This window comes from Gracilinanus agilis, chromosome 3 (assembly GCF_016433145.1).
Source record: "Gracilinanus agilis isolate LMUSP501 chromosome 3, AgileGrace, whole genome shotgun sequence".
Taxonomy (NCBI): domain Eukaryota; kingdom Metazoa; phylum Chordata; class Mammalia; order Didelphimorphia; family Didelphidae; genus Gracilinanus; species Gracilinanus agilis.
The window spans coordinates 456,295,150-456,314,061 of record NC_058132.1 but is presented as its reverse complement, the minus strand read 5'-3'; the positions used below and the strand labels follow the sequence as shown (position 1 = coordinate 456,314,061).

General features: G+C 37.3%; 1 protein-coding gene across 3 annotated transcripts in view; it reads right to left on the bottom strand.

The window, feature by feature from the left end:
• The window catches only part of PIR (pirin), a 137,876-nt gene that overhangs the window by 76,031 nt on the left and 42,933 nt on the right, over positions 1-18,912 (bottom strand). For all 3 annotated transcript variants that reach the window (XM_044670358.1, XM_044670356.1, XM_044670357.1), the window contains exons 4-5: positions 7,226-7,309; positions 5,404-5,610 (exon numbers count right to left, since the gene is read on the bottom strand). In XM_044670358.1, the coding sequence (XP_044526293.1) occupies positions 5,404-5,610; positions 7,226-7,309 (291 nt within the window). The remainder of the gene's footprint in view (positions 1-5,403; positions 5,611-7,225; positions 7,310-18,912) is intronic.

The following is an 18,912-nucleotide window of genomic DNA, read 5'->3' as shown; positions in this document are numbered from 1 at the left end:
TTTATCTAGATCTGAAAGAGGAATATTTAGATCTCCCACTAGTATGTTTTTACTATCTATTTCCTTCTTGAGCTCTGCCAGTTTCTCCTTTACAAATTTGGATGCTATGCCATTTGGTGCATACATATTGAGCAATGTTATTTCCTCATTGTCTATACTGCCTTTTATCAGGATGTAATTACCTTCCCTGTCTTTTTTAATCATATCTATTTTTACTTTGGCTTTGTCAGAAATCACAATAGCCACTCCTGCCTTCTTTTTCTCATTTGATGCCCAAAAGATTTTGCTCAAATCCTGAACCTTAAACTTGTGTATGTCCACCCGCCTCTTCTGTGTTTCTTGTAGACAACATATGGTGGGATTTTGGTTTCTAATCCACTCTGCTATTCGCTTCCATTTTATGGTCGAGTTCATCCCATTCACATTCAGCGTTATAATTATCAGCTGTGCATTTGCTGACATTTTTGTATTCTCCCCTATTCCTACCCCTTCTTCTTAAACTATTTCCTTTTAAACCAGTGGTTTCCTTTAAGCCAGTAAGCCTTGTCCCCTCCCTTGATTAACTTCCCTTTCTACCCCCTCCCTTATTAGTCCCCTCTTTTTATTTTTAAGGCCTAATGAATTCCCTCCCCCTTCTTCTCCTCTCCCTTTTTTGACCTCCCCACTCCCCTGCTCCCCTTTGGTTTATCCCTTCTGACTTTCTCAGTAGGGTTAGATAGAGTTTTATATCCCAATGGATAATATAGCTACTCTTCCTTCTCAGGCTTAATTATACTGAGAGTAAGGTTTAAATAGTACCTCTTAATGCTCTCTTCCTCTCCTTCTTACAATAGTATTCATCCCTTCCCCTTCCCATGCCCTCTTCGTGTGTGATAGATTATCCTATTTTTCTCATTCATTCAAGTTTCTCTTGGTGTCCTCTACTATTCACCCCCCTCTTTCCCACCCCCCTATATCATCTTAGACCATTTAGTATTCCAACCTTTCCCTATGTATAATTCTTCTGATTACTATAATAGTGAATACTATAATAGTGAATAAAGTTCACTACAGAGAATTATACATAACATTTATCCACATAAGGAATACAAATAATTAGATCTTATTGAAGCCCTTAAAGAGGCAAATTTAAAAAATATGAGTTTTCTTTCTTTCCCCTCTGTTTCTTATTTACCTTTTTATGTTTCTCTTGATTTTTGTGGCTGGATATCAAACTTTCCATTGAGTCCTGGTCTTTTCTGTGCAAATACTTGGAAATCTTCTATCTTGTTGAATGGCCAAACTTTCCCCTGGAAGTATATAGTTACTTTTGATGGGTTGGTGATTCGTGGTTGTAGACCCAGTTCTCTTGCCTTTCTGAATATCATATTCCAAGCTTTGCGATCTTTTAGTGTGGAGGCTGCCAGATCCTGTGTGATCCTGATTGGTGCTCCTTGATATTTGTATTGTCTCCTTCTGGCTTCTTGTAAAATTTTTTTTCTTTTACTTGGAAGCTCTTCAATTTGGCTATTATATTCCTGGGGGTTGTCTTTTTAGGGTCTAGTGTAGAGGGTGATCTATGGATCCTTTCAATGTCTATATTGCCCTCTTGTTGTAGAACTTCAGGACAATTTTGCTGAATAATTTCTTTTAGTATGCAGTCCAAATTTCTATTAATTTTGCTTTTTCAAGAAGACCAATGATTCTCAGATTATCTCTTCTACCTCTGTTTTCTTGATCTGTCAATTTCTCATTGAGATATTTCATGTTTCCTTCTATTTTATCAGTCTTTTGACTTTGTTTTATTTGTTCTTGCTGTCTTGAGAGATCATTAGCTTCTAATTGCTCAATTCTAGCCTTTAGGGACTGGTTTTCGTTCATAATCTTTTGGTTTTCCTTTTCAATCTGGTCATTTCTGGTCTTCAGTTAACTTGCCTACTTTCCAATTGCGAAATTCTGCCTTTTAAACTGTTATTTTCTCGCCAGATCTCTTCCATCTTTCTCATCATCTCAGATTTGAACTCTTCAATAGCTTGTGACCAGTTTTCATTATTTTGGGAAGGTTTGGATGTGATTACTTGTTTGTTCTCCTCTGCTGTTTGCTCTGCTGTCTGGACTTCTCCGTGTAAAAGTTGTCCAGTGTTACAGATTTCTTCTTGATGATCTTTCTCTTTTGGGGTTCTTATCTCTGGTTTGCCATTGTTAGCCCTGCACCCTCTCAGGTTTTTCCTCACAACCAGAGTCTGTTTGCACTCTCTAGGTTCCTGAAGTCTCAGATCTTGTTGTTCTCAGGGTCAAGCCTCCTGGTGGCCCCCTTGTTTGTTCCTCTGTCTGAGGCTCCTTTAAGAGTTTCAGGGCACTGTTTCCACAGTCGTGCACCCCTCTGCACTGGGTCCTTACTCAAGGTCCACTCCTGTGCTCAGGATCCGAGTCCACTCCTGGGCTCAGGATCCAAGTCCACTCCTGCTCTCAGGATCCATGGATGCAAGAGCCTGCGCTTGTGCCTGCGCTCCGGGTCTGTGTTCAGAGTCTGCACGTTCTTTAGCCTCTTGGGGTCTTAAGTCTTGCTGCTCTCAGGAACAGGCCCTGGTGACCCCAGGTAGCTGCCAAGGACTTAATGGGTGCCCCAAGCTTGCTCTAGCTCTTATGCACTGGCTTTGGCACTGTAGGTGATGTGGGGTGAGGGGTGTGAGAGCTGTTTCACCCCCTTATAGCATGGAAATGTCCCAATTCCACATACCTTCAATACTGTGCCCTGTTGTGGAGTCCCTTTGTTTCTCTGGATTTGTTTTCATGTCCCCTTGAGGAGAACTATATGTTTCGGTTAGGAGAGGTTAAGAAGCTGCTTTTTACTCAGCCGCCATCTTAACCAGAAAACCAGTGACTGACTTTTTCAGTTGTTGGAGATTATAAGAACCATCTACTAAGGTACTAAGGGCTAGGTACTGTTTCAACAGAGAGAATACACAGACAAGAATGGATCTCAATAGTAGGCTTCAGACTCAACTGTAAGGGTCTCTTATAAATGCAGATTTGGGGACAATGTCAACTATGACTTTATTCAGTGGTTTTTTTCAGTCATTCCCTTCTCTTCATGGCCCCATTTGGGTTTTTTTTTTTTTGGACAAAAATCTTGGAGTGGTTTGCCATTTACTTCTCTAGTTCATTTTACAGATGAAAAAACTGAGGCAAAGAGGGTTAAGTGGTATACCTAGGGTTACACAGTTAATAAAAGTGTCCAAGGATAGATATGAACTCAGATCTTCCTGACTAAAGACCCAGCACTATATCCACTGAGCCATTTAACTGCTCAAACATGACTAGAATTCAGTAAATGAATTAACTTTAAACTATTTGAACAGTCACCTAAAGTTGAAAAAAAAAAGACTTTAGGAAAAGATCTCTAGCCATTAGAATTATGGTCACTAAATAATATCCCCTAGTAAACTCAGTCAAATATATATGAGTTTATCAATTCAGGAATTCCCTCCAGGGATGCAAATCCCAATCAACCAATCTATGTCTTCTCATTCTATATATTTCCATCCATATCCTCCTCAAAATTAACCACAGAGGGGGCAGCTGGGTAGCTCAGTGAATTGAGAGCCAGGCCTATAGACAGGAGATCCTAGGTTCAATCTGGCCTCAGAAACTTCGTAGCTGTGTGACCCTGGGCAAGTCACTTAACCCCCATTGCCTAGCCCTTACCACTCTTCTGCCTTAGAGCCAATACACGGTATTGACTCCAAGAAAAAAGGTAAGGGTTTAAAAAACATTTACCATAGGATGTCACCTCAACATACTGGAGACCTATCTTCCAACAAGTCAAGAATACCAATGTAACCCTCTGGCTAGGCACCTGGTGTCCCTTTCACTAGTCATGAGATGTAGCCCATCTTCTTGTCAGCAGGCTGATAACCTCCTTTACTCCTATTACTCTTCAGAGTTCCTCACTGGTTATATGCTGCATCCTGCTGACACCCACCATATGTCCCATTGCTGCCTTCTGTAGGAATCTCATCCTTATTTATTATTGGTAGTGGTATTCCACTGTCTCAATGTCACTGAATTTGTTGGGTTTTTTTTTAAAACAAAATTTCATTTTATTTTCTTTCCAAATTCTTTTTCTCCCAATGAAGAGACAAAAAGTCTATTACAAATATTTAAAGTTAATAAAAATTATTGTATTTAAGAAAAGAAAGAAAGAAAATTAAGAAAAGAAAACATGATTCAATTTTCACTGAATCCATCAGCTTCTTATCTTAAGGTAGATAACAAGTTTTATGATGAGTTTTTTGGAACTGTGGTTGGTCACTGTACTGACCAAAGTTGCAAAGTTTTTCAAAGCTGATTATATTTAAAGTATTAATGTAATTGCAAAAATTGTTCTCATTCCACTTTGTATCAGTTCATACATGTTGTCTCAGATTTTTCTGGAATCATCCTTCATTTCTTATAGCACTAGTATTCATCACATTCATATGCCATGACTTGTTTAGCTATTCTACAATTGAAGGATGTTCTCTCACTTTCCAATTCTCTGCCATCACAAAAAAGGCTGCTAAACATATTTTTGCACACATGAGTCCTTTTCCTTTTTTCTTTGCTCTCTTTGGTGAATAGAGCTCATTGCAGTGTCATTAAGTCAAAGTAATACAAAGTTTAATAGCTTTAAAACTAGTAAAAAATTCAGCTCAAAATTTTTAATAGTTCAAAATTGCTTTCCAGAATGGTTAGTAGTGCCATCAACTCTGACAATGTATTTGTTTCCCCAAGGCCTCTCAAGCATTTCTCCCTTTATTTGTCAATTTAGCCAATCTGATGGAATTAAGGGAGGATTTCAGAATTATTTTAATTTGTATTTCTTTAGTTATTAATGACAAGGCATTTTTAATATGGCTTATTATTATTAATAGTTTTGATTTCTTCCTCTGAACAATGGCTTTTATTATTACTAATTTGACTCAGTTTCTTACATATCTTATAAATAAAATCTTTATCATGGAAACAGAAATTTGCCACAAATATGAGATTTGTTTTCGGATATGGGTGAAGTATAATTTAAAGATCTGTATGTGTATATGCTTATGAGAATTCTTGATCTCATCAATATTAATATTTCTCACCAGTGGAGATCGCAACCCATCCATGTTTTCTCATCCTATATGACTTTTCTTCAGATTTATTCATAATGAATAGACTATAACGAGGAGTTTTCCCAGTGAAGTAACTAACTAGAAGCCTTGCTCTCAATCTTTTGGCATTTCATGAATACCAGTGTAATATTCCTCCTGTCCTATTATTATCTTTTTATTTCAGTTTGACACCACTGAATTAAACCAACTCTCGTATGATTAATACAGCATAGACAGGTATAGTCTTGAAAACATAAAATTGACTTCACATTTCAAAAACACACTTTACCTTGACTCCCAGGGCTTCTCCTGAGATAACAGCGATTGTCACACCATTCTTGTGGGGTTTGGGAATGTCTTTACCCTTCAGATTTTGATAGTGGGGTTCTACCATCTTTTCTGAACTCCTCAAATTGACCCAGAGTTGTAGACCATGAACAATTTCCTCAGAGCAAGGCATTTCTGCATGCAGGATCCCACGGCCAGCAGTCATCCACTATAAGCAAAATTATAGAGGAAACAATGAGAAAAAATCGCCAAACCACCTAGAATGGCACTTTATCACACAATAAAAAAAATAGAAAAGGATTTAAAATTCAATTTTTTAAAACATTAAATCATTTTGATTGCTTTAGTTGAAACAGACTAAAAATCTAATATATAACATTGATAAAATCACAAAGAATTGAAATACACTAGGTGACAGAATCATGGACTCATGACTCTTGGGCTCTAGGAGGTCATCAAATCCAGCCTCCTCCATAATGCCAGGATTCTGTCTATATCCTTGATAGATATTCATCCACTTTCTACCTGAACATTTGTTCTCCCTTCTGAGACAAGACAAAATAGATTTAATCTTTTTGCCTTTTAGCAGATAGTGCTGCAACTATTTGAATAAGCCAATCATGTCCTCTCTAAGTCTTCTCTTTCTTCAATATCTCAACTATTCTTCATATGACATGGTGCCCATGGTGTGGCAGGAAGAGTGTTGGACCTCAACTTGGAAAAGACCAGAAGACAAATACTGGCTCTGCTACTTTTCAACTATGTAGCCTTAGGTAAGTCACTTATTTTGCTTGGACCTCAGTTTCTTCAATTATAAACTGAAGGGGAGGCAGTAGACTATGTGGCATGCAAAGCTCCTTCCATTTCTAAATCTATGAGTCTATGGTCCTGTGATTTTTACCAGCCTGGCCACCTTCTTTTGTACATCCTCTGACATGCCCCTACTAAAATGTAGTGCCCAGAACCAAACACAATATTCTAGGAGCATGCTGACCACTGTGGAGTTTATTGGGACTATTATATCCCTTGATCTGAACAGATTACTTCTATTGATGTACTCTAAAATCATAGATAGTTTCTTTTCTAGACTTTAGGATAAATATTGTCTTTTTGGGAGAAATGCTAGAGTTTGGCCATAATGTTTTCTCTTGGGATACAGGAGCAAGGGTAGTGGTGGAGAGATGGAAGGTAATGCACTCATCTTTAAAATTTCATGCTTTTTTTTTTTTTTTTTTTTTTTTTTAAAACCCTTACCTTCCGTCTTGGAGTCAATACTGTGTATGGGCTCCAAGGCAGAAGAGTGGTAAGGGTAGGCAATGGGGGTTAAGTGACTTGCCCAGGGCCACACAGAAAATTTCATGCTTTTTAAAAAATCCTTACCTTCCATCTCAGAATCATTACTAAATATTGGTTCTAAGGCAGTAGAGCAGTAAGGGTTACTCAATTGGAGTTAAGTGATTTGCCCAGAGTCAAACAGATAGGAAATGTCTGAGGCCACATTTGAACCCAGGATTTTCTAGCTCTTAATTCACTGAGTCACCTAGCTGACTCAAAACTTCATGTGTTTTTTTAAAAATCAAAACATTTATGTCATTCAAATAAAACATTAAAAGAATCCCCAAGAACACTGTATGGACGTAGTACTATATCAACTTTATCAACCAAGTTGTGGTTGGAATTTTTAGATGTAATATTTTCCTAATGTAAGAAATAAAAACTAAGCAGCACTAAGAAATTTGTTTTATTGAATATAGCCCTTAAACTGGCAGATGATTTAATAGGTCAGCATGAAACTGGTAATAATTCTTTTCCCTTTGCCATACCTGCAAATCACCAGGGTCCATTTTACCGCTATTTCCACAGAAATCTTCATGAGCCGAACTGCCTCCTTCTAGCAAGTAAGACACCTTTGGGGGGGGAGGGGAGAGAAAAAGACCTTTAAGGAGCAGCCAAAACAAGCCAACAATATGGACTATGGTTGACTACTAAAGTAACATGCTACTCATTATTGATGGTGTTTAGGCATTTTAAATACACGTGCAATTTTTAAACTTCTTTTTTTCTGAAGAAGTCAGCCACTGGAAATGTGACAGAACTGACAACCAAAGACACAAAAAGCTGAGTGAATTAACTTCCAGGAAACATGTAACTGCCATGCTTCAGAATACAGTACTTTGGTTGTCCAGAATACAATGAAATATATGATAGAAACTAAGTCAGCAACACTGTTTTCCATTAGTCCTAGATATGTTTATAGAAGATACGGAGATGAGACTGAAGAGAACAAAGATGGGGAACGCAGATGAATTGGACCAAGCATCATAGAGGAGAGTCATTCTAGAGGCAACTTAACAATTATGAAACCCTGAAGGACTGACATACAGTACAATGTATTTGAAGGAAAGGAAGATATTAAAGAGGCAATTAGGTGGCTCAATGAATAGAGTGTTGGGCCTGGAATCAGAGACTCCATTTTCTGATTTCTAAGATGGCCTCAGACACTTACAAGCTGTGTGACTTTGGCCAACTCTTTTATCCTCAGTTTCCTTATCTGCAAAAATGAGCTGGAGAAAGAAATACCAAACCACTCTAGTATCTTTGCAAAGAAAAACTCAAATAGGGTCAAGAAGAGTTGGATAAAACTGAACAACAAGATATTAAAAGTATGAAAAATGTTGTACCTTTTTAATATTAAAAGAAAGCGATCAAGAGAAATCATTAATTATAATGTTAAATGCCTACTCTTCTATAAAAAATTCTATGAATCTTTTTTTTTTGCAAATTGAGGACATCTTTGATGAGATTATTGAAGAAACAAATAGGCTTTCAAAAGCAATATTCTGCAATGGATTCCATATTTACCATCTCACAATTAACTAAGATGTGTAGAGAATATAAGACCCCATGGGGTTATTTTTGGATTGTGAAAAATAATTTGATCTGGTAGAATAAATCACCACCTTTCAAGTTCTTTTATAGCAAGATATCTCCCAGAAGATCTAGCAATTGAAAAAAAGAAAAAACCTTATTCAGCGACTCTCTAACAAAAAATCATTAGATGAGGTATGAAACAAAAAGATATATTTTGGCCAAAGATATTTGTCAGGGAGGTAGAGAAAATCCAACAGAGTTGGATCTGGGTCTTGGAGGGATTTCCTGTGGATGATAAAGTCTTCCCGAGACTCTTGTTGTTGGCATTGTGCAGTCTGAATCATGCCCCAGAACACTGAAAAATCATCTGGAAGAGATTTGTAATCACTCAAAGGAGTTCATCTAGTCATCCATACACAAAAGAAAAAGTGGATGAAGAATGTCTCTTGTTCAGAAATCAACATGTATTTTGATGAAGTTGCTTGTGTAAATCTAAGGCTGATAGTACAGTTAGACAGTGAAGTAGGCTTAGCATGATTGCTTTTGAGGAATTATAGAACATTTTTACTCCTTCCAACTTTCCTATCATAGCAAAGGCCCAACTTTTTAATACTAACTTTTTACTAGTGGTGCTCTATGGCAGGAAGTTGTAGAACATTATTGTCTCTAAAGAAATTAAGAAGTTCTTTGGGAACACAAAAGGGCAACAGAGAGGTAAGTCATATGCATGAACAGTCTAAAACACATAATCAACAAGAAAACCTGAAGAAGAGCAAGAGGAAATGTTATCAGGAAATGTGTGTCAAAAGAAGAAGATGGGCTATAGTCATGTGGCAAGAATGAGGGAAGATAGATAAGCAGAGTGCTCCACTGGTACCCTTCCAATATTGGGAAGGTGCCTAGTATGTTGGGTGGACCCCCTGTGGCAAACTTATGAGAGAACATGTGGGAGTTAGAGTGGCATGGAATAGGCAGGATTTGATGTGCATTATCAGATAAACTTCACAAATTGATAAACTCATAGATTTGAATATTTCTAAAGAGAACTGACTGTAGGAAGGCTATCAACTCCAATAATAATCATTTTATATAGAACATTAACCTATGTAAATCAAATGCCATAAAAAAGCAACAAAAATATCCTAAAATGGTTTAGGATGGGAAAACTTGACTTATATGGTTAAATGTAAAGAGAAGAAAACCAAAGACACCCATTTCAAATATAAATGCACTTGTGAAAACTTCCAGAGAGGTAAGATGAAAGATTATGAGCAATATCACCTCATAAAGCATAAAGAAACAGTGGTGTGTAAAATCAGCTTGAAAATATATGGCTTGAGATTTGTTTATAAAGGAATGATTCTGAACCAGCAAAGGCTCTTAATAGAGAAAAAAGAAAGAAAAAAGCCGCCAGATTAGACAAAATATATAAAAAAAAGATAAAGTTGATTAATAAAACATTTTACCTAGATGTCTACTTTTCCACTGATATAAAATTATTAGGAAAACCAGCTAACTATGCTCTGTGGACGTCCTTTTTAAAAAATAATATTTTTATTGATATTTTTGTTTTGCCATTGCAAAAATCTCTCTCACTATTAATCCTGCTTCCCTTTCTCACAAAAGCCATCCCACAGCTCCTATTTAAAGAAAAGGAACTTGAAAAAGGGAAAGAATCTGGAACTAAAAAATGATAATTTTTAAAAATTTGTTAAATATTTCCCATTTACATTTTAATCTGGCAGGACTACACTTGGGAATATTATGGACCACATGTCTGACATTTCAGCTGTAGAGCATCTCCATCAGCATATAAATGTTTGAGATAGACAGTATAAACATATTATCTGAAACCAGAATTAAATAGGAGGAAAAGAGTGGGATGATTTTCTTGAGAACATTACAAATCTCAATGATCCCAAACTTTTCCTAGAAACAAAAAATCCATCTTCTTAATACAAATATTCTAACATTGTTAACTGGCCTACACTACAAATCCATAAACAAGTGAAAATGAGTTCACAAAGACAAATGGAGAAATGCATTTTTGTTATAAGAAGGCCATAACACATAATAAATAAAGCGCCTCAAAAAGGCATAAGGCAAAAGAATTTCTGCTTCTGGCTTTTTGTGGGAGAAGGTTAGGTGGAAAAGAGCTCAAGAAGAGAGAAGGAACTGTGATGAATAAGAAAAAAAGGAATCATGGGAGTAACTTGAGGAGACTGGGGTTGGATAAGTGAAGTAAGTCAGAATTGAATATATAGCTGTGAAAATTTGAAAGAAAATGGAGAAAAATTTGAAGGAATATAATCAATAGGCTTAGATAGTGGTCAAGATTTAATTTCTGGTTGGGAAGAGAACAGGATTGAGGATATTTAAGAAGCATATAAAAGGATTTAGAAACCATGGAAAATCTAGGTGAATTAGGGGATAGAATCTGAAGCAAGACCCTAGAGAAGACAGCTGGCAAATCAAGGTAAATAAGAAAAAAGAAAATGGAACCGTGAACAGAAAACACTAATTGATATAGTTACCTATGGCAAATTAGAGAAAAGGATTAGAGACTGGTGAAAGGCTATTGGGAAAGTGATTATGGCTGTGAAGATGTAAATTCCTTGGGGAAAGAAACTAATTTCGTCTTTTCTTTGTATCCCTAGCACTTAGTATAATACCTGGCATATAGTATGCATTTAATAAATGCTTAATGATTGATTAATTGGCTGAAGAAAGGTAAGTGAGTTTGTCAAGTAACTGAGACATGAAATTGGATGTAAAAGTTTTAAATTAAACTGAGTTAAGGCACAAACACCAAAAAGTAATCAAAAGAAGCAAAGCTAAAAGCCTCAACCAATATGGAGAGCAAGAAAAACTGTGCAGGGACTTATATCACATGTGGGATGTTTGAAATTCTGCCACAACTGAGTGACTATTATTTGTGTACCAAGTGCATACTGGTCTTGTTGAGGGAGAAAAAAAGGAAAGAAACTGAAGAATGTCTTTCCACAAGCCAGAATGATAGGAAGAATTATGAGTCTATAAGGGAAACAGGTGCAAGGCTTTAATGGAGGAAAATGTGGGAAGAGATGAAATGGAGAAGGAGAGGCTTGGACCTTTGATGTGATCTTAATGAAGAAAAGTAGAGAGTAGAGAAAAGGAAGGAAAAGGAGAATGTGCAATTGAAACTTAAATGCAAATTGGGGGCTCCTTCTGAAGAGGAAGCAACTGTATACTCAAGAAGGAAAAAAACTGTTTATCCTTCAAAGAATGTTATGATGTAACCACAGAAGTCATCAGATGAAAGTAATGATCAAAGGAAGAAGAGGAGGATAGTTGTAGCTGGTTCCCTCTTTAAAGGGAGGGAAGCAGCCATTTTGTAACCTATTTTGTGAACAAACAAACAAGCAAGCAAAGAACTCTATTGTCTTCCCAGGGTATGCATCTGAGACATAACAGAGAGCTTCCCAAGACTTAGAAATAGATGGCTACTGTCCCACTGCTGGTGACTCAATGGGACAAATGATACTTCCAGAAAGACATTAAAAAGTACTGATAGTAATTATGAAGACTTGTAAAAACAAAACCAAAAAAACCCCCAATCTATTGAATACAATAGAAGCATTGCTCAAAAATATCCTACAATAAAATTCTAAAGACTCAAAGGAAACAATTTCAACTAGGAAGCAAAAAGGGTTTTTCCCCCCTTAAAGGTATACACAGGAAATATATTAGCCAGCAAAGATTTTAAAAAGATCTGCACAGAATATGAAAACAAGGCCAGGTAAGAGAGGGTGGATATAAAAGTATGGCATGGTCCTATAAAATACTGTTGGGGTGATAAAACTCAGAAACTGAGGCTTGCTGAAGGAAGCTAAGGACAACAAAAGGGAATTTTGTTTATTCGCATGTTGGGTTTACTTTTTGTTATTTTGCTACAGAGGGAGAAAAAGGAGCAGTGGAGAAAGAACAGTGCATTTGTTTTGGGATGAGATACCTGACAACAGAGAGAAGGCTGAGGTGCTCATTCTAGGGATGCTATCAGCACATGGTATCAGCAGATGGATTTGTCATATGGACAAGGGTAAGATGAGGTGGACAACCCATGTGTTCCACTGGTATTCTCACAATATCAAGAGAAAGTGAGTAAAATCCTGACACATGGGGAGACCCCCTGTGACAAACTCATGGGAAGACATGAACAAGAGTCTCACAGAATGGGCAATAAGAATGAATCACCATTTGTACTGCTGTAGAGATCAAATCTATGACATCACTAATTCCTTTGAGTATATTCTTTTGTGTTCTTATTTGAAGTCTTGATTTGAAGAGGGTGGCAAAATAGCATTTCCCCCCTAAATGTTTGACCTTGAAGTTTAAAACACTTGGAGGTCTGCTTTGTACAACTGTAATTAGGTTGGACAAATCCACTTTGTTAATTTTGTGCTAGTTTACAAAATTCATCTACAAGGAAGCAAAAAAGTATCCATCAGCCTAAGCAGGTTTGAAAGACTGTTTTAAACTACATCTGTTTTTAAACCACAAGCAGCTCCAAGACACATTCATCATGGAAACTTCTGCTGAAGTTTAGATATGGAGTCAAATTTGTCTCACTGTAGCTATCCTAACATATTTTTTAAGTCAATGTTTTTAGCCTTATTTTTCTCAGATTTTTCACATAAAAATTCTGTTTACCCATTTATAGTCAAGCGAGTTAGCTGTATGGTGGAATTTGTAGGCTCCAAGAAAACATCATTTGAAACATTAAAATAAGACTTGTTTTTCACTCAAAGCCCAATTATGCCAAATAGGGAACAATTAAATAAACAGCAAGAAGAAATGAGTATCACGGAAGCTAGGCTACAGAGCCAGACCTGGGGATGAGAAGTCCTGGGTTCAAATATGACCTCAGACACTTCGTAGCTGTGTGACCCTGGGCAAGTTACTTAATCCCAATTGCCTAGTCCTTACCACTCTTCTGCCTTGGAACTAATAGTACTGAGTCTAAAGATAGCAAGTTAGGGTTTGTTTTTTAAAAACAAAGAAGGAATGAGCATCACAATTATTATGTATCTAGTTAACATGGTTGTATGATAGGTCATAGAGCAGTGATAGAGAAACTTTTAGAGACCATGTGTCATGCCCCACACCCTGCCCCCCAGAGACCAGGTGATGGGCCCTACCCCCACCATGAGTGCCATTTGGATCCTCCCTTACCCCACAGAGGGGAGGAAAAAAGTGCTCCCATTGGGCTACTGGGAGGAGGGATGGGTGCAGTGAGGAATGCTGAGAGGGGGAGGGGAGTGGCCCAAGTATCCACCTTAGATCCTGTGCACTCCCATTGGGCTGCTGGGCAGAGGGGTGGGGATACGAAAAAAATGTAGTCAGGTGCAGTGGAGAGGGGTAGGGGAGCAGCTCTACTATCTTACTAGTAACAAACTTTGGTGGGAATGGCAGTGCAGGCACCCTCAGAGAGCACTCTGTGTGCCATCTTTGGCACATGTGCCTTAGATTTGCCATCACTGTCATAGAGGAATCGAGTTCTCCCACATATATAGGAAAAAAATTGTAATTTAAAACCACATTATCTTTTAGATCTGGTGTAAAAAAAAACAGCAAATATATGACAACAGACTGTGTGGAGTGTGGACTGGAACAAGGATAATCTGGAAACCAGAAGACAAATTAGGAGGTTATTGCAAAAGTCCAAGAAAGAAGTAATGCAGATCTGTAGGCAGAGGGGGAGAAGATCCTTTAGGACTCATTTTTCAGGTTTAACAAATCATGACAAAGTGACATTTAAATTTACATAACTGTTGATTACCAGAGACACATTGATGATGATAGGTGGCATTTATAAGACACCTGTGCTAAGTACTTTACAGATATTACCATTTTCTCTTCTTAACAGCCCTGTGAGATAGATACATCCATTTCACAGTTGAGGAAACTGAGGCAGACAACAGTCAAGTGACATGAACTTTATTCATACAGACTTTTCCATCAAATGGATGAGTCAAAACTTTTTAAAAAGCAGTTAATTTTAAGATAATGAAATAAAAGTCACCAGTAAAATGAAGCCAAAATAATATTAAAAATATATTTGGGGGGGCAGCTGGGTAGCTCAGTGGAGTGAGAGTCAGGCCTAGAGACAGGAGGTCCTAGGTTCAAACCTGGCCTCAGCCACTTCCCAGCTGTGTGACCCTGGGCAAGTCACTTGACCCCCATTGCCCACCCTTACCAATCTTTCACCTATGAGACAATACACTGAAGCACAAGGGTTAAAAATATATATATATTTGGGCTGTTTGTATACTTTAAACTTCAGTTAATGAAAATGCAATTGTTGATTCCATATATTCCACATTATTCTCCTCTTCCTCTCAGCAACTGTGGAATGTTCAATGTGATAAAACATCCCACCACTCATATTAATTTACTTAGAATTTCCCATTTCAGACAGAGACTCTCCAAGATTACCCTCCAGATTTAATAAACTGCAACATAACAAATGGGGGAGATAGAATTAATCTGGTCTCTTTATGGTTTTCAGATTTGACCAAAGTCCAACCTGGATTTCTTAATTTGCTGCGAGAAGAACATAGACTTGGAAATATTGTTTGATTATTGCACATTTCAAATAGAATGATTATGGTACTGTAATATTTGAAATGATAGCAATTCATGAAGACCATCTAATAATGCATTGACAGAATGTAATCTAGTTACTGGGAAGAGTCCCCAAAGAAAGAAATCATGAATCTTTTAAAGTACTGAAATATGACATTTAATCTACAAAAGGAAGATTTAAATGGCCTTCCAAAAGAATTTGTTTTTTAAATTTTACCTTAATGAATTTTTTTAATGACCTGATACCACAAAGTCATTTACTTGCTCTCTTGTTTAAAGGCATTAAAGATGGACAAATGAAACAAACAAAATTAGACAAAAAAGAGAATCCAAGATTGTTTTTTCTTTCTCTCTCTACATTTTTAAAGGCACAAGAGGTCAAGCTGGAACATAATAATGGGTTAAAATAGTGAACTAAGAACTTTGTTTCCAGAAAGCTCTTTATAAGCTACCTCATCAGTAAATTTCAAAGAGGGAAGGCCACCAAAATCATGTATCACAGCAAGTACCAACAAAAATTGTAGGGGAAATGACCAGGTATACGCTAAAAAAAAAAACTGCCAAGTTGGAAGAACCTCAGTCTTCAACTATTCTAATCTACTTAGTGCAGGAATCCTCTCTAGAGCATCCTGAATAGGTGATGATCAAGCCCATTATTGAAGAGGTATGGAAGAACCATCTGTGAAAAAATTTGAAATACACAGGGTACAGCATGAACAGGATGCGCTAGCACATGGCATGCAGCCAGTTGTCCCTCCTATCACATGGACACTACCTCAAAGATTCATCCCAGATTGAAGTTTGTTTCATATTGAAATTCAGCTCTTTTATTCATATACTTTGTAGTAAAATGAAATTGAATATCCTCAAGACTCAGTTCTAACATGTTTGCTTTTTATTTTCAGGAGAAGTCACTCTGACAGTGGCACAGAGAGATGGTGGGGCATAGTACCTTCAGAAATCCTTCAGTGGCCAGTTGATAACAATGGTTAAAACAGCATGTCAAAGCCTTTATAGAATGGTTTCTCTGCACTATTATTCTCTCTACCCTTTCCCCCTTATAATTTTTTTTTACTTGTAGCATTTGAAAAAGTAGTGTAGCGACCTCAAGTGAATCCCACTTTCTCAATTTACATTCATCTGTTGGTTTCTCTGAGTGTAGACAATTACCCCCAGGTTCAAGGTATTCCATAGGTTTACACTCCTAGCACCATAGCCATCTCCCATTGTTGCCTTTACCTTTAATAGCCAGGAGATGCAATTAGCTCAAAGCAAAGGCATTATTGAAATAAGAACCATAAAAAAGATAACTATAAATATATTCCCCATTAACCTGAAGCACACTCTCCCACAAATATATGTAGTGTCAGTGGCAAGAGAGGAAATACATACAAAGCATAAGAGTAAGAAGGTACACCAGTAGGGAGTGCAAATGGTCAAGGCAATTAACATCTTCCACACTGATGGGTACCAATAACTTTTCTCTCCTCTGTGTCCTTGAAATACTCCCTACCCTCCCCAAGGTAAAAAGTCTCTGATTGGCAGGTTGTTCTGCTTGGATTATATCTCCAGCACAGTTCTTGCTTGGCACATAGTAGGCACTTCATGTTCACTAATTGAGTAACTGACTTTGCTATCACTGAAGCTCAACTCAACTCCACAGCAAGACTCTCTGAGCATACTTTTCCCTCATGGCCGTGTTTCCGACATGACAAGTTACACCATTATAAAAGTATAACAGTATAAGATACTGTTGCTAGTAAGGGAGACAAGAAATCCCTCCCTACCGGATTGTACTCTGAAAGAGGTACAAGGGAAGAGGCAAAGACTAATTTCCTTTCAAAAGTTGAGTTCTTCCACAGCTGGTTCTAACTCCTCAGTGCTTGCCTTTTAAAAATTTTCTTGAGGCCATCAGGGGATTGGCCAATATTCAACCAATGATTAGTCACTCTATCATTTCATCAAGTTGACTGAGGAACTTTTTCACACCTCCTAAAGGAAAAATAACAAGTACCTCTTATATTTCCTTTACATTGGCCAATCAAAATCTGAAAGGAGTGAACCCTTATATCCAATCATCTCTGTTTTCAATCCCTTACATCCTAATCACAAATATTCACAAAAATGTTTTTTCAAGGAGTCAAGGGGGGCAGCTGGGTAGCTCAGTGGATTCAGAGCCAGGCCTAGAGACGGGAGGTCCTAGATTAAAAGCTGGCCTCAGCCACTTCCCAGCTGTGTGACCCTGGGCAAGTCACTTGACCCCCATTGCCTACCCTTACCACTGCCAATACATAGTATTGACTCCAAGACGGAAGGTAAGGGTTTTTAAAAAACTAAAAATAAAATAAAAAAGAAGTCAATATTTTGTTTTCATCTAGTGGTAAAGAGACCCATATTGCATTATGGATTTGGAAAGCAGAAGATATAAGGGATTCTTTCTCAAGATCTAGTTTGTTTTCAGCAAGTATATAATACAGAACTTTGGTGTGATTTTTTTGTTCTACTGAGTGACCAAAATGATAAAGGCTCTTGTTTTGAAGTTAGGACATGGATTTATTATGTCTTGACTTTAACATGTAGCCACAGGCAAAGCACACAATCTATGGACCTCACTTTGACAAATAAAAACTAAAAGGCATAAACTATTTCCCTCTTTGTTGAGCCATTTCAGTTGTGCTCAACTCTTTGTGACTCCATTTGGGGTTTTCTTGGCAAAGATCATGGAGTGGTTTGCCATTCTTCAGCTCATTTTATAGATGAGGAAACAGAGAAAGAGTTCAGTTACTTGCCCAGGGTCGCACAGCTGGTTAAGCATCTGAGATCAGATTTGAACTCATGAAGATGAATATTCTTGATTCCGATCCCAGTGATCGATCGCCTAGCTATGCAATATGATATAGGACTACAGTATAATTCTTTTATTCTACTGAGTGGCCAAAGTCATAAAGGCACTTGGCTTGAAATTAGGATCACTGGATTTATTATGCCTTGGTTCTCAAGTGTGGCCACAAGAAAAACACACAATCTATGAACTGTCAAATAAAAACAAAAATGCATGTACTATTTTCCTCACAAAGCTGTTATAAAAGCAAAGTCTTTTCTAAATTATAAAATGCTATGGGAATGTGAGCTTTTATACTTATGAATATGTTCCATAACATATTCCAATAAACAGTGGGCAAGAGAATAATTCTTAGTCTGTTTATCAAATGTTGGTTGAAAATAGTCCCAAGTGTTTTTCTATAGTGCATGACACCAGCAATGATGGTGGTCTCACATTAGTCCAAGAAAAAAAAAATGCAATGCACATGTTGGCTTCAGTTCATGGTACGGAACAAAACACACAAAATCAGAAATCTTTCAAAACAAAGAAAAGAAAATGTCAGCACATATATGCACATGCCCTCATATAAACAAATACACTGCATTTGGTTTCAGAAAACAAACACCTGTAAAACCTGTGAGAGAATTTACTTACCTTTTCAAACATGGACAAAACACAGAAGGGTGGAGTCAAAGTGAAATTTGGTGTTAAAGGGAGTTTGGAAGTAGAAGTAAAGGATTGAAGTGATGGAGAATTCCCATGATACTATGCAAGATCTATTATCTAATGTCCATAGCATTGTCATCATTCTTGGTTTTGAATTCTCTCATACTTTAAGGCACAGAAAAGATTCTTAATTATTATTCTAATTTTTTTATTTATTTATTTAGTTTTTTCTTTTTTTTAACATTTATTAATATTCATTTTTAACACGGTTACATGATTCATGCTCCACCTTTCCCCTTCAACCCCCCCCCCCGGCACCCCTCCACCCATGGCCGATGCGCATTTCCACTAGTTTTGTCATGTGTCCTTGATCAAGACCAATTTCCAAATTGTTGGTAGTTGCATTGGTGTGGTAGTTTTGAGTCCACACCCTCAATCATGTCCACCCCGACCCATGCGTTCAAGCAGTTGTTTTTCTTATATGTTTCCTCTCCTGCAGTCCTTCCTCTGAATGTGGGTAGCGTC